Genomic DNA, 16,798 nt, shown 5'->3' with positions numbered 1-16,798 from the left:
GGAGGCAGATCCTGATATCCTGCCTAATTCGGAGCAGCTGGATGGTATGCATTTTTGTATGTAAGCTACCTAATATAGAATTGTCTAGTTTTAAGACACTAAAACCAGAAATCTATAAGGGTTTATCTCATTTGCCTTAGAGTATACCTTATAAAAAGTGCAACCAGAGAGGGGAGAGGTTTATTTTAAGCAACTAGAACATACATCCGAATTGCCACTATTGTGGAAATACTGCCCTTAATCCCTAACCCCAGAAAGTGGTATGTCCTATTGGTAAGTGGGTGTGGCTGATATTTTGGCATTGTTGAGGAATTGGGGTTGGTTTGGTCTTATAAGGTTGTGGTTTGAGTGGATCATGGGTAAGGCCTATTTTTTTCCTACTTTCAATTAAAAAAATAAATGTGTGTCATGTGAATAGGGAGTTCATGGAGAATGGCCATCTACACCAACTGAGCCTTCCTGATAAAGGATACTGGTTAGTATAGAACAGTTAAAGGCATACGAGATTCAGTCAGATATGACGTGGGACACATACCCAGTAGTTATTACTTTTCTTTTTTCATTGATCTCCACCTAATATAACATTTCTCTTAGTCTGCAGTGGAGTTGTCCTTTCAATGTACAAAAATAAATATGTGTGTAGGCTGTTATGTTAGAATGGTGGATATCTTGCTTTCATTTCATTTTCATAAAATGCCACAGGCCTTCTTACTGCTGCATAATACAGTATCATTAATTTCTGTATAATATATTTATTTAATTTATTGTGTCGGAATGACAGAGAAAGTTTATCTAAATCTAGTCCAATATTGCATTGGATTTATTTTGTTTTGAAATGAAGGAAACAGATAAAGGTTAAATGTCTGGCTACTCACGCACACAGATGGTTCTCCACTGGCTAATCCAAAGTTTGCCATGTTAATTATTGTAATTAAGCGGTGTATGAAAAGCAGTAACCATTTGTTTGTGATTTGGCAATGTGACGCAGTGTGCAAATACAATGAAGACATGCAAGCAGCAAGCAGGATTGAGCTGTTATTATTGCTCAATGCCAGGCATATTATCCTGTCATAGTAGATGTAAGAAAATCTATTTCTCACTTCAAAATGATAAGGCTTTGTCACTTGCAACACAATTACTTTTAAAAATAGAAAGAAGCATTGAATGTGATTGTGACTTGCAGGGGGGGGAGCCATTGTCCAGCTTGGTGTGACTCATCCAGAGGGCCACAGTCAGCCTCCACATAGCTGTCAGCTTACTGATTGCCATCGTTCCCTCACTCCCCGCGTTTGATGAAATATTCATGCTCTTGCTCTGCTCTCAGCAAGTACTATTGATTTCTTGTGTAAACGTTGCTATATTTAGTCTAGACAAATGGAATGTGGATTGAATAAATTGAATTGAGGGCTGGGCTGTTGCCTGCTTTTAGCTTCCAATCCATGGCTATTATTTATAATCAAGAGTAGTTTTTGTGAGTTTTAGAGTGATTTTTCACTATTTAATGATTAGTCTGGAAAACCAAACCAAACAGTTTAGGCGCAATAATTTCAGCAGTGAGTGAACTAAAAAGTCAAGCGATTTGTCTTTTACTTTATAAATGAAAATGGAGCTTTTTTTTGTGTCTGACAGCACTTCATTTCACTACATTTAACGAGAGCTTTTTCTCTGTTCTTTATAAAGGGGTCTATTTATTAATTATTGATTATAAATAATAGACATGGAGTTATGGAAGATTTCCTATCACTGCCCACAGCAGAGATAGAAAATCTTCTACTGGACAATTTAGTGATAAAAGGTTTCAGGGCAGCTGAGTGATGCTGGTTGGCAGCGGTAAGAGGAGTCTTAGCACTCGCCAGGCCAGTGCAGTGTGAGCCTGCATGTCGCATTGTGCATGTGTGAGCCTTCATGGCGGATTGTGCATGTGTGAGCCTGCATGACAGATTGTGCATGTGTAAGCCTGCATGCCCGATTGTGCATGTGCGAGCCTGCATGCCGAATTGTGCATGTGCGAGCCTGCATGCCGGATTGCGCATGTGCGAGCCTGCATGCCGGATTGCGAATGTGTGAGCCAGCATGCCGGATAGCGCATGTGTGAGCCAGCATGCCGGATTGCGTATGTGTGAGCCTACATGCCGGATTGCGCATGTGTGAGCCTGCATGCCGGATTGCGTATATGTGAGCATGCATGCCGCATTGCGCATGCGCGAGCTTGCATGCCACATTGCGCATGTGCGAGCTTGCATGCCACATTGCGCATGTGCAAGCATGCACACCACATTGCGCATTTGTGAGCCTGCACGCCACATTGCGCATTTGTGAGCCTGCATGCCGGATTGCACATTTGTGAGCCGGCATGCCGGATTGCGCATTTGTGAGCCTGCATGGCGCATTGCACATTTGTGTGAGCCTGCATGCCGGATTGCGAATGTGTAAGCCTGCATGCCGCATTGCGCATGTGCGAGCCTGCATACCTGATTGCGAATTTGTGAGCCTGCATGCCAAATTGCGCATGTGTGAGCCAGCATGCCAGATTGCGTATATGTAAGCCAGCTTGCCGGATTGCGTATATGTGAGCCAGCTTGCCGGATTGCGCATGTGTGAGCCTACATGTCGTATTGCGCATGTGTGGGCCTGCATGCCGCATTGCGCATGTGTGAGCCTACACTGTACTTTTAAATGAAAAAGTTAGTCTGAGTGCTTGAGCAATAGTAAGTCCAGGGAATAGGTGGGGTTCAAGAGCCAGCGACATAGTCGTCTGAAAGCCAGGGGTCAAACACTGGAAAGCAGAAGAACAAATGGACCCCAAATGTTGGTTCTCAGTTACAAGCTGATGCCCAGAATTCTTTATTATAGGCAAAGTTGTTTGTCAACCAATAATGTCTGAGCGTAGGAAAGATTTGTGTCTTAGACGCATAAAGACATGCTTCCATCGCCTGGCAGTGTCAGACAGAATGAGAATCTCTCTGTCTGCGACATCTGAGCAGCCATGTCATGTCGCTAAGTGTGATCTCAAACAGTGACCCCTGTGTGCAAACAGTGAGGCCTTCAGGGCATACGAGACTCATGTACAAACATGGACTGTACTACCATAGGACCTGACAGTGAGGTTAGGGGTAAATGCTAGGATCAACATACATATTTTATACTGTAAATATATAGTAATATACAGTATGGATAGTTGTTGTTAATGATTTTGTGGTATAAGTGGGCAATAAAGTCATTCATGAACCTCTCCTTACCACTTAGACATTTTACACATTGGAAAATCTTTTAGTAACTTTAATGGCCAGTTTAAGTCTGCAAATATCAATATTTATTTTAGATACATTTCTAAGCTGTTGCGCCAAAGAAAATAGCCAGCTATTGTACATGCTTGATACATCACTGTGATAACATACTAAATAAACAGACCGTGGCCCTAAATTTAAAAGTGCCCTAAAATGGAATGAATAACAGTTAATAGTGTCAAATAATATGATAAATGTTTCCAATATGCGGCTTATATAATTTTTAATCTTAAACCTCCTGTAAGCTCTTATTTTATGAAAAATAAAATTTGACTCATAATACTGTCTGTGCGTCCGTTTTGAGTGTGACAAAGACAAACCATGGTACCGTATACTGTCTACAACTCTTATCACTTTATATGTTCCAAAAACATGTGTACTTTTGAAAATCTTGGCGCAAAAAAAGTTTATATAATAGAAATAGTTTAATGAAAGCACTTAAATACTTAAAGTCCCACTCACACAAACACACATATATATATATATATATATATATATATATATATATATATACACACATCTTATTGTTTAAACTTACTCAGGAACAGGTCCAGGGAAAAGCTGGCTACTTATTCCCTGAGGGGCAGCAAACAATAGTAAGTGGCCCAAGCTGTTCTACCAGCATGCCGCAATGCCAGGGGCAGGCTGGGCTGGGGGATTGGGAGGCATAAAGCCGGGGGCATTGGCCCCCCAGGCAGGTCCCATCGTGGGCTATATTGGGCTGGATCACTGGGCCGTCTGCATTTTTTTTTCTTCTAAAATGTTCTGAATAGGCTGCTGAGTCGAGTCTTGCCCCCCGTGCTAAAATTTGCCAGCCCTCCCCTGCGCAATGGAATATGGGTGTGACCAAAATATTGCAGACTTGGGGGCCTATTAATTAAGCCTTAAACTATGCGGAAAAGGCTGTTTCCTTCTGACTTAGGCATACTTTAGTATCCTATCTGTTTGACATATTTATTTTAAGTTCATTTTTTTTATCATGTTAATTTATCTTAATTTACTTTATTTTGCTTTATTGGTATGCCTTTTTGTGTGACTAGGTCCACTCTAAACAATAAAATGCTACCCAAAATAGTGAATATTAAATATAATTGAAGTAGTGGAAGACCACGGCAGTAAAGTGCCTTGGTGCATAAGATGTAATTTGACCCCTGGCACTGCCAACACCTGTTTGATAAAGTATTTTATTTGTGTGTTATAAAGGCTTGTGCACAGGTAACATTGAATAAATATCACTCCAAGTATTACCTAATGATTAACATTAATTGAGGTAAGCTGTACCGGAAGGACTAATGTACAGGAAGGAGGCTGGCACTGGAGTATCTCAGCCTGTTTGACTTATTAGCACACAAGGCGAATGGGCAGAGCCAAGACCCTCCAGCGCCAGCCTCCCTCCTGTGTGTTGGCCATCCCAGCACTTTGTTTCTGGACAAACACCGGGGCTGTGTGACCACTTAGACCAATAAGGAGCCACCCGGAAATGGCCTCTTCTTATTGATAACACACACCTCCACAGGAATTTGGGGAGTGTATGTGATTGGCTGTATATCAATTTAACCTATGACCCTTCATCGGAATTCCAAGTCCCTCCTTACCCTCTTGTTTCACAACACTGAGGAGTCTTTGACACTGGTAAAAGTAAAGTGTAATTGAAGACTCACCTTCCAAGCTGGTGCAAGTGTTTTTCTCTTATTATTTTCTTTGCTCTTCTTTCCTTCTCTCGTTTTTTCCTACCGGAGCTACCTGCAGTCAAAAAGCTCTTTTCCTGAGTGTATGATTCATATTAACTACCTTGGGCCAGGCCAACATGCCTGGACCAAGGCCGCAATGTTCAACCTAGGGCAGAAAACATATGGCCGTCAGGCTGAACTGTGTGGCTGCACTGTCACAGAGCATGTGGAAACCACAGGATCCAGGAGTAGATAAGCGAGTAATTAAAATTGTCTATGAATAAGGAGGTGTGTGGTGGATGTAGCAGCTGATTAGACAGGTTCCATAGTCATCCGGTGAGAGGATGTATTCACTTACTCATTCCTATATATAAAGAATAGGACAGTGGACAATTAAAGGTAAATGCTAAGTACTTTCATATATGTAGGTGGCCTATATATAGACTGAGATACTTGGTTTATCAGACATTGTGACATTTTTACATTTAGCAACGTGTATTTCACAGATCAAAAATCTAGCCGAGAATCAAAATGTTGCTGAAAGCATGGGATCATTAAAAAGCAGAATATGGTGATCTCCGATGTGTGCACTGTGTGTCAAAGCAGGTACAAAGACGCACTAAAAAATATCCTCCACATGTGTTCTGATTCATAAAAGGCCACACATTAAGTTGGTTGTAGCTCTCTCACACATTCTCTCTGTATAAACTGATGAGGATTATAATGCAGTAATACTGTACACTGTTAATCAGCGATGCTATATGATGCCAGTTGGGTCTCGACCCAAGATGTTTTGTTCTGACACCACAAAAATTGAGGCACGTCATTGCAAATTTTGTTCTTGGGACTGAAAAACTCTGGTGGACTATAAATGTCAATTAAATCTAAAATGAAAGAGCTACGGTATAACACTCATAAATATACTTATCAGGACTTACATATTGAAGGACTTTACATGAAGACATTCACCTGCCTGAATTCAGAGTGCAATTCTAAACTTTATAGAGATTTTCTTAACTTCTGGCATAGTTTTTGGACTTTTACTTAAATATCTATACACGTGAATTCCGATTAGTATTGAATGAACTTGTGTTTTAGATTTAAGGGCCTTTTAACAGCACCTGTACTTTAGCTGTTCTTTAGCATGATAAAAGTAGGGAATAATAATAGTTTGTCTGCTGTTTCCTATGACAGATGTCAAGTCTGAGGTTCCTGTGGGTTTGGACCCTATCACACCACTGGACCTACGGACAGATCTGAGGACCGTTATGCCTATGTTAGACCCTGTCCTGCGAGAGAAGCAGCTGCAGCAGGAGCTCATGTTAATCCAGCAGCAACAGCAGATTCAGAAACAGCTGCTCATTGCCGAGTTTCAGAAACAGCACGAAAACCTCACAAGGCAGCACCAGGCCCAGCTCCAGGAACACCTCAAGGTATCTATCAAACAGCAAACCAATAACTGTATATATCCCTCTTTATCCACATATTATCATACCCCCAACAGTCTAGTACAGGGTTTCCCAAACCCAGTCCTCAGGGCTCCCCAACAGTGCAGGTTTTCCGGATCACATGTGACATAATTAGAACCACTGTGGATCTGTTACAATGTATCAGTCAGTAATGAGTACACCTGTGCTCCAGGAAGGAGATATGGAAAACCTGCACTGTTAGGGAGCCCTGAGGACTAGGTTTGGGAAACCCTGGTCTAGTAAATATATAAGTATAAATCCTGCCCTAATATAGTCTACAAACTACATTGAACAGTAAATATTCATGTGTTCATAATTAGCACGGCAGGTGCACTTATGTGACTTTTCAAGCTGTTAGTATTATTGTGCAATATATTTTGGTTTTCAGGCACCTAAAATCCTTCCCAAAACACACCAGTGATTGTCTTAGCTATCACCTCTATCCCTATCGTTGTAAAAGTAAAGTATAAGCAGATAGACTGTATTGTGTTGTATTATATTGTATTGTAGTAAATATTTGTAAAGCGTGTGAAAATAGCTGTATGCAAATATTTGTTCTCAGCCACATTCGCTGCTGACACCAACTCCGTATTAACAGCCTCTAACATTTATGTGCATGTGAATCTTCAGTGAGGGGTGTAACTGAGGGTCACAATTTGCAGTCAGCTGAGGCTTTTATACTGACCTCTAGCTCATCTTATGTACATCTGTATTCAGCTGAAACCGAAAGCGGTCATGTGACAACACTCACACGAACGAAAATTGAGCCGAAGGATTCATGTATAAATCAAAATAATTAAAGTCTCATTGCCAGCCAATATTTATGTTGTTAAGTAATGGCTCTGAGTGGTCAGGGAATAGTCCTAAGCCTCCAAAAACCGGTTGATATGGAGCCTGCTAATGTCAGCTGGGAGCCAATGCAAATTGAAGTGGAAGGGGAAACACACCGCGCGTCTGTGTAGACTGCTGCCTTCCAGGAGCTGTGTGGTCTGCAGAACTGTTTGAGAGAAAACTCTTGCTGTGAAGTAGTATTTACCCAGCTACATTTAAGTGTATTGCTAGGATGTAGGCCATTATTAGATAGTGTTAGATTAGGGGTGTTTCATTTTAGTTTTCAAGGACCACAAGCAGCTTAAACTCCAGGATATCCCTATCTGAGCACAAATGGTTAATCAGAGATACTGGTCCACACATGGACAAATCTTTGCTGAAACTGACATTACTATTATTATTACTATTAATTTATAGAAGCTCCAGCATCTTCAGTACTACTTTTCTGAGTAAGCAATATGTAATAAGCATAAAAATAAGTACCCCAAAATAATTACACCAGAGCTTGCAATCTAAGGGGAAAAGTTTATTGAAAATTAAGGTGAAGGAATTGTGTGTGATCTCAAGCAGATGTCAGTGGTTAGTATGGATTGTAAAGCAGGTTGTAGATGTAGGTGAGAGAGCTAAGTAACGGATGGAGACTACATGAGTCATCCAGAGAATAGTTGGGCTAAAACTTGCCAGCCAACCCCTGCCAAGGGGAGAGAGTTGGCTCAGCAGCCTATTATGAAGATTTTAAAGGAAAAAAAATGCAGGTAGCCCAGTGTCCCAGCGCAAGGTAATCCATTGTGGGACCCGCCCATATGCCCCCCTGCTGAGCCAACCCCCAATAGTTCATCATCATCATTTATTTATATAGTTGATGTATTGATGAGCTCTAGAGGTGTGAGTGAGAGATACTTGTCAAAGATGAAGAGAGAAGGAGGTTATGCAAGGAGTGGCGTTACATTTGCGGGTTGTTCATCATGTTTTAAGTTGCAGTATTGTTGAGGGCCTTGTAACTAAAGGCAATGGATTATCCTCGACAGTTCCAAGCCAAAGAGGACAGCACATGATTGGATGTAAGAGCAATCACATAACACCCTCTTTTGCTTGCTGGTTCAATCTATGCAGCTTAATGATGAATTGGCCAAGGGAAGTGCAACCCCTTTAAGAATGGAAATTTAATTTTTATTATTTTTAGAAAAGACATCCATCATAGAGACTGGCAGCCTCTTCTGCTTTATGCTTCCCTCCTGCCTGGTGTATTGCTAAATATGATGCAATCGTTACATAGAAACATAGTAACATAGTTGTTGAGGTTGAAAAAAGACACCAGTACATCAAGTTCAAACCTATTTTGGATCTCCTGCTATCCCTCACTTATATTTGTGATCCAGAGTAAGCAACCGCCAATCTGTTTCAATTGTGAAAATCCCCCCCGACCCAAGTAATCAGTTATCAGACATAATATTTATAGATGTAACATGTCAGAGCTGTGTCCTCACTAATATTTTAATTAATTCACAGCTTTTGAAATATTATACTATCCACATATTAAAGGTCCACGTGTAGCTATTCGGTAACTATATTGCACAGATTCAGTATTAGGCCAAAACCCGAACAAATTAGAATGTAAAGGTTCCCAGGTATGTGGGAGCTGACATGCATAGCAGGGAGTCCAATCGTTTTTGCATTGTGCCTGAGCAAATCTGTTCCAAATGCCATGGTCTGTGCAGAATTAACGTGTGGGCTACTAAGTGCGGGTATGTGTATTATGGTCATCCAAAAGGATTTGTTAGGCCTGAAGTGAACTTACATGAGGGCAGGAGGGAGATGCAAACCATAAGATCCCCAAAGAACATTTTCAGATAAAATTAAAAAATATTGGTCCTCCGAACAAAGAAAGTCCCCTTTACAGCCTCTTAATAACTTTCCCCCAGTTTAGCAATTACTTTGCGGCAGCAAATTTACTGATCAAAGCTGTCAGATATTTCAAGAGCCTTCCAGCGCTTGAGGACAGGAGGAGTCCAGGGTCCTATTCTGTAGGTATAGGAATTGGTTGCTGCATCCATCCCACACCTCCTTGTTTTAGTTACCTGCTCATCTATTCCTGGAGCCTGTCTTCTTCACCTGCTCTGTGACAGGGCAGCCAGCCCCAGATTTATATTTTCAGCCACCCTAGACACTTTATAGAGCTGCCCTATGACCTCTTTTTCTATGACCTACATTTATAATATGTAAATAATAATATACAAAGAATCAAAATGGTGATGTGAAAAGTGAGCAGAGTGTCTGCATCTCTGCTGTGTAAACTGTGCGGAATTTAGTGTCATCAATATAGAGGTCACATGATACATGAGGATTTACCCAGCACAGTTTTATTTGTCAGATGATGCAATAACGTGGGTTACAGCACTGTGCATGATTAATGTCTTTCCACGTCTTAAAGGTTAACTTTGTTTTTGATTTTGGTCAAATTGTCCCAGGGCCTCTCTCCCTAAACAAGCAATGGGGCAGCCGATTTCTTTAATTCAGCAAATCTGTTTCCTGCATAGCTGAGTAGATTTCTCATATTAACAGGGCTCCCATTGTCATTCTTCTTGTCTGTTATCCAAAGAGGAAAAGAGTGACTAGGAATGTTTCTCTTAAGAACATTTACAACTGACTGTGAATGGTTCCCCAGGGCATTGCTTCCATTAAGTTCTTTACAAAGAAATGTGATTTCCAAGAAAGCCCTGATTTTGCAACATGAGCTGATGGGGATATGTGTGACACAACGTACCACCCATTGCAAAGCTCCGGCACTGGACAGGTTAACTTATACATTCTACATGTCTGCGAATTAGGCAAGTTCCAAACTCACTTTTATGATGACTCGATCATAGTATTCTATTATACAAATATTACAGATAAAGACTGTTTAATTGCAGCTCTTTTTTCTCTGTGATTTTTAATATATTCGCTGTTAAATGACTTCAAATTCAACCTCTTGAAAAACTATAATATTGGCATTAAGAACAGAATCCATAAAGAATTAATTTCTCATGTATTACTTCTGTGTAAATAATATGTAAGAATATGTCTTAATCATACTTGCCCACTTTCTTCAGCTCCCTTCCGGGAGCCAGCCAGTGGAGGGGGGCGGGATGTCCAAAATCGCGTCAAATCGCGCCAAACGCCACAATTCACCGGGAATCGCAGCGTTTGGGATCTAATTCTGCCCACTTCACTAGGAAGTGGGGCACTTCCTAGTGAAGTGGGCAAAATTCGGGAGATTGCCACACTCGCCCGGGAGTACGGGAGACTTTTGCAAAATGCGGAAGTCTCCCGGACATTCCGGGAGAGTTGGCAAGTATGGACTCTTAATATTTTTTTAACGTGAGTGCAAACTTGGTAATTGTATCACAACTTGTGATCTGAGCGTGTACGGGATAGAAGTCTTACCTTAGTTTTGGACGGTTGGTTGCCTGGACTTGCAGTCTAGACTGTCTACCTAAATGCACCATGACCTGTCCATGAGGGAAACATGAAGTTTCTTCATGTTTAGATGCCTTCTGCTAGTATGAGAAATATGTTGTGGTCCTTAGAATCAGGGCCTGGATTGCAGTGATGGGAGTAGAGCTCCTATTGAACATAACATCGTGATCCTAGCTTTGTACTCCTTGATAACCAGCAATAGTGCTCCCCTTGTTTTACCACTGACTTTACATCATATCTCTTTTATGTGCCATTTACATTAGTAAGAGGATGTGTTAACCAAGGTCTAGGACCTTCAAACCCATTTTGTATTACTAACTAATTTGCTAATTACTATATTTTACTTTAATTTAGTACAAATCTTTACGTTAACAAATGATACAAGGAACAGGTGTGAGCACCATTAGCGCCACCCAAACACATAATACTGTTTGTGAGCATAGCTTCCAACTTTGGAGATTTTCAAATAGGCACAGACTGTGAAAGGTGTGTGTGACCTTCACATGTCTAGTGCTTCAGAAGCCTCTTTCCTGCCTCCCCTCCAAACACTCATTCATTCCCTCCTTTTGCTATTGCCATCTGAGGATGGAGATAGCAGGATGTATTCATAGAAAAATACTTTATTTAAATAAAGCATTGCTGTAATTCTGAGACGTAGGCAATACAAACTTAGTGAAAAAGTGAGAGAGAACAATTCCAGCAACCCTGCTATAATGTTTTGAGTTGACATTAAAGAGTTTGATCTCACATTGCCCCCTTAATACTAGCAATGGAAATGTCACCATTTGAAGTGACATCAATCTGTGTGCCGGCATGTTCTCCTGTCGGCGTTGATAGCAGAGTTGCCGGAATTGTTCTCTGTCACTTTTTCAATAAGTCTGTATTTCCTACATTTTGGAATTACAGCAATCGGCATTCTCCTGTTGCAGTAACTGTTTTCGGAAATGTTTTCATCGCACCAATGACTACCACCGGGATTTCTGATATAAAAAGTGTCTTATCAACTTCATAAATTATTACATGTAAAAAAAAAAAAAAAAGAACTTTGAATAACCCTTTGAGCTCTTTTGAAAGCTGGTCCTGTGTTTTCAAACCTGCAAGACATCCCTGAAAATCCCCTCTTTCCACATGTGCGCATGTGCACTCACTGTAAGCGAAATATTCTGCAGTAGCAGAAACAGGCACTTCTGATAGGTCGGTTGACGTTCTGTGTTATAGTTTGAATAATTGAAATGACTATTAAATAAAAAACTTGCTGTTTAGAAAAAGCTGAATTTTAATGACCACTTCCAAGGTACCTTCAAATTAAAAATGCAGAACATGCCCAAAAATATTTCATTTAAATATAACTTTTATGAAAAAAATTAAATAGTATAGCATACTTGCCAACTTTTCCTCATTGGCTTCAGAGAGATCCCGGGGGAGGCGGGCGTGCATGGGGCAGGGCTTGACGAATCGCATCATTTTGGCCCCGCACCCTAACCGATTGTCACAATTTTGGCCAATTACAGCTGGAGGCGAGGCTAAGATGACGCAATATTTGCGTCATTAAGACCCACCCCTTATCTATTGCGGGGGCAAGAACCGGGAGGTTGCCCTGCTCTCCCGGGAGCCTGGGAGGTCTCCCAGAAATGCGGGAGTTTCCCGGACATTCCGAGAGAGTAGGCAACTATGCGTTAAAGAAAAGCAGCTAATGAATCTCTAGAGATGTGAAGTGTCTTTTACATTTCTGTCTCCATTACTGAAGTCATGTTGTCTTACCTGTCAGTTTTTGATTAAATTTTGGTCTCCGTGAAAATGGCCACCTCCATAGGCATCAATACATGGACACAATTTCTGAACTGTGTCATCATGCCACAGATGGCGATGCCAACCACGTCTTGTACTGACTCAGCATCAGGGAGAATGCCAGACTCTTCAGGGAGTGAGGGAGATCACCCCTATTTCAGGGAGTTTCCCTGACATCCAGGGAGAGTTGGCAAGTATGTAGTATAGAACACTGTTGCTTTATATCCAACTAGAGATCTACAAATGTATGTAAGTTCACTAGAAGTGTACAGCTAGATGTCACAATCTATTGTGAGTAAATATTGATTGGTGTTTGATGTTGATAGTGGAAGTATTATTAAAAAATTCACATCCATCACAAATCAAGTGTTTTAGTAAATGAGCTGAATCCTGTTTAAAAGCAGTTTAATGAATCCAGTTAATATCTACAGGAAAATGTGGTATATATTATTTATAGAGTATTGTTGTACTAACCGTCCTTCAGTAATATTGTGTTGGTGCTCCCTCAGCCATGTTTGTGTCACAGATGAACACAATGATTATAATCATAGTAAGTGAGCTAATCCTATGTTCCAAAACCCTTCATAATATAATGTTACTTAGCAAAAAAAAATATATATTTTTTGTTTGTTCCCAAGTTGCAGCAAGAACTGCTGGCGATGAAGCAGCAACAAGAGATCTTAGAGAGAGAGAAGGAACACAAGTTGGAGCAACAAAGACAGGAGCAGGAAGCAGAGAAATACCGTCGTGAGCAACAGCTGTCTCACCCTCGCAGCAAGGAGAGAGTCAAAGAAAGTACGACTTTTTCTTTTTTTCATTATCAGTGATAACAAAAATAAATGTAAAATGAAACTATGCATCTCACAGTAATTTCATAAAAATTACAGGCCTAGAAAAACCCTAGAAGCCTTTTTGACAGCCACATTGTGTTTACCACATACTTGCCAACTCTCCCGGAATGTCCGGGAGACTCCCGCATTTTGTGAGAGTCTCCCGGACTCCCGGGCGAGTGTGGCAATCTCCCGAATTCTGCCCACTTCACTAGGAAGTACCCCACTTCCTAGTGAAGTGGGCAGAATTAGATCCCAAACGCCGCGATTCCCGGTGAATCGCGGCGTTTGGCCCCGCCCCCGCTGTCAAATGACGCAATTTGCGTCATGACGTCACAGGGGGCGGGGCCGAAATGACGCGATTTCGGCCACCCCGCCCCTTCACGCCCCCCTCCACTGGCTGGCTCCCGGAAGGGAGCTGAAGAAAGTAGGTAAGTATGGTTTACCATGAATACATTTCACAATCAGTATGCCACTTCCATTAAAAGGTTACTTTAGCTTGTCTGGTTGTACCTTGAATATCAATATTCAAGAGAATGCAGATATTTCTTTCGAATAGGTTTTAGTAGGAAAGCAATGGGCTTAAGATCATTTTAGGTGCAGAAGAGCAATGCATAGTAAGCAAATAGACATTTACTTTCATAAGTCTATCTTGCACTAGCTTATTCAAAGCTAATTGGTGATTGGTTAATATTGGTTATTACTGCACATGCACCTGTGTTAGCAACTGTTCGCTCCCCTGTCAAATGAAGAATGTGTACGGGAGTGCCTGTGTCTATCCTAAACAAAACCTTGCAAAAATATCTAAGTATAGGGCCTGATTCATTAAGGAAAGTAAGTAAAAAAAAATGAGCGAGTTTTCTCTTGGACTAAACCATGTTACAATGTAAGGGGTGCAAATTAGTTTATTATTTTGCATATAAGTTAAATACTGGCTATTTTTTCATGTAGCACACAAATACTTGATAGTTTTAATTCTACCCTGAAATTAAAGTTGATCTAGGTCATATTTTACATTGAGCTCCCCCTCCATCAAACATGGTTTTGCCAAGGTGCAAAGTTGCTCATTTTTTTTTTATTTCCTTTCCTTAATGAATCAGGCCCAGAGTGTTTTTAAAATATGTCACATACAACATAGTGTTTTCACATCCCTGTGTCACTCCAAAAATCTAAAGATTGAGATTATTCTACAATTGTATTATGTTTACATGGTTAAACATCTCAATTTATCCGATTCCCAATAATAATACAGTGGTGCAATAAGTATGGAGCTGTGAGAGAGGAAGAACAGTCCTGCAGCAGCATTTAGGATGGATTGAAGTGGGGATACCTGGGTGTCAGGAATGCCAGATAGCAGGAGTTTGCAGTAGCCAAGATGGGAGATGATGAGAGAGTGGCTAAGAGTTTTGGTTGCATATTGAGTAAATAAAGGGAGTATTCTGGTAATGTTTTTAAGGTAGAGTTGACAGTATTGGGAGAGTGCCTGGATATGATGAATAAAGCAGAAGGCAGAGTCCAGTGAGACACCAGACTCCGGGCTTGGGAGACTGAGGAAATTATGGTGTCATTAACAGTGAGGGAGATTTGAGGGCAGGTGGTGACTCTGGGAGGAGGGAAGATGATAAGCTCTGTTTTGGATATGTTGAGCTTTAGGTAGTGTTGGTACATCCATGTAGAGATAACAGAAAGACAGTTGGTTACACAAGATAGTACAGAAGGGGAGAGGTCAGGGGAAGAGATATAGATTGGGTGTCATCAGCGTAGAGGGGGTACTGGAGGCTGAATGAGCGAATTAGTGCACCAAGAGACAAGGGGCCTGATTCAATAAGGAAAGGAAAGCAAAAAAATTATTAACTTTGAACCTTGACAAAACCACGTTACATTGCTAGCCCTTATCATTGAGTCCCTGGAACTCCCTGCTTTGATCACACATCAACACAGATTCATTGAATTTCTGTTGATGGGGGGTAATTACCAGCGCTGTGCAGCTTCATACATTTCTATGATCCATTCATTTCTATATCCCATTCATTTTATAGCTATTATCAATTGGAAATGGGCATATGAATTAAAAATTGAGTGTTCCATTTTAATATAGGAATATTTAACATTAATTTCTCCATATGTATCCAATAAAATATGTCATTGACTTTTATTTACTTGGTATACAGCACTATTTAGTTTGTGCTTTGCTTATTGCTTTTTATTCTGAATAAGGTGGCAATCCCACATTGCATAAATTGATTTGATTAGGGAGTATGCATTCCCTGTAAATCTCTACAAATTATAATACTTTGTGACCATGGTGAAGTTTATAAATAACAAATTAATGTTGACAGCTAAAAGAAAGCTTGTAAAATAACTAGCTGTGGTCACTCAAATTGCAGCCATGACATATTTCTATCTACCAAGGAAAACATGTCCAATCCCTCTTTAGACCTTTTGCACACACTTAGTAACCTCAACATTATTGTTTCATTTGTTTTTCATTCCTTATTTTCGAAAAAATCCAGTTACTATTTGCATTTGTAATCAGTGTCCATTACAAAGTGTCACTAACAACTATGAAGCCTTTAGTCACAGAGAGAAACAAATTGTATTTGTCAGTGTGACCTCCATGCCACCGATCAGATTTCTTAACACATGCCTTTGTTCTTCAGATTGGTGGATGGCAAGTGATGTGTTATAATAAAAGTATTCTCCCTTCTGTACCTAGTGACCCATTCTCTACAAGGAGAAGCTTATTTTATCCCAATAGAGAGCACATCATCATCATCTTCTATATAGCGCCACTAATTCCACAGCGCTGTACAGAGAACTCACTCACATCAGTCCCTGCTCCATTGGAGCTTACAGTCTAAATTCCCTAACATACACACACACACACAGACAGAGACATGGTTGCCAATTCTAAGTAATTTACTAACTGTCTGGAAGAATATAGTGACATTTTCATCAGTCAGTAAAGAAAGTCAGCAAATATCAAGTGTTCTCTTACTACTATGCCAGACATAGATCATTTTCAAAATGTATAGGTCTAGGAACTGATGGCAGTTCACATGATCTACAATGGGGAGAGATCCATTTTAGCAGGTTACGCATAATAATACAGTGTAAACATGTAACAATCAAACAAGTAACAAATAGTTTAGTGTTTGTATTCATCTTGCCCTAAAATAATTTATAATTCTATAAAGGTGTCTACAAGTGACTAGTAAATAAGCTCTGGAAGAAAGATTTGATGATGTATCGCCACCTGTTGGCTACAAGTAGTGCTGCAGCAGCTGTACATTTTTTAAATAAATGTGTTTAAGGGCTAGATTTACTAAGCTGCGGGTTTGAAAAAGTGGGGATGTTGCCTATAGCAACCAATCTGATTCTAGCTTTCATTTATTTAGTACATTCTACAAAATGACAGCTAGAATCTGATTGGTTGCTATAGGCAACATCCCCACTTTTTCAAA

The 16,798-nt window shown here is 40.4% G+C and overlaps 1 protein-coding gene across 1 annotated transcript in view; it reads left to right on the top strand.

Moving 5' to 3' along the window:
* HDAC9 (histone deacetylase 9) overlaps window positions 1–16,798 on the top strand; it is a 397,896-nt gene that overhangs the window by 310,720 nt on the left and 70,378 nt on the right. Inside the window, 2 exon segments of the mRNA XM_075212212.1 lie at window positions 6,152–6,390; window positions 13,143–13,299. Of these exon segments, the coding sequence (XP_075068313.1) occupies window positions 6,152–6,390; window positions 13,143–13,299 (396 nt within the window).

Source organism: Mixophyes fleayi, chromosome 5 (genome assembly GCF_038048845.1).
Source record: "Mixophyes fleayi isolate aMixFle1 chromosome 5, aMixFle1.hap1, whole genome shotgun sequence".
NCBI lineage: Eukaryota > Metazoa > Chordata > Amphibia > Anura > Limnodynastidae > Mixophyes > Mixophyes fleayi.
Note: the sequence above shows the minus strand (reverse complement) of the source record. Positions and strands in the feature narration are given on the sequence as shown.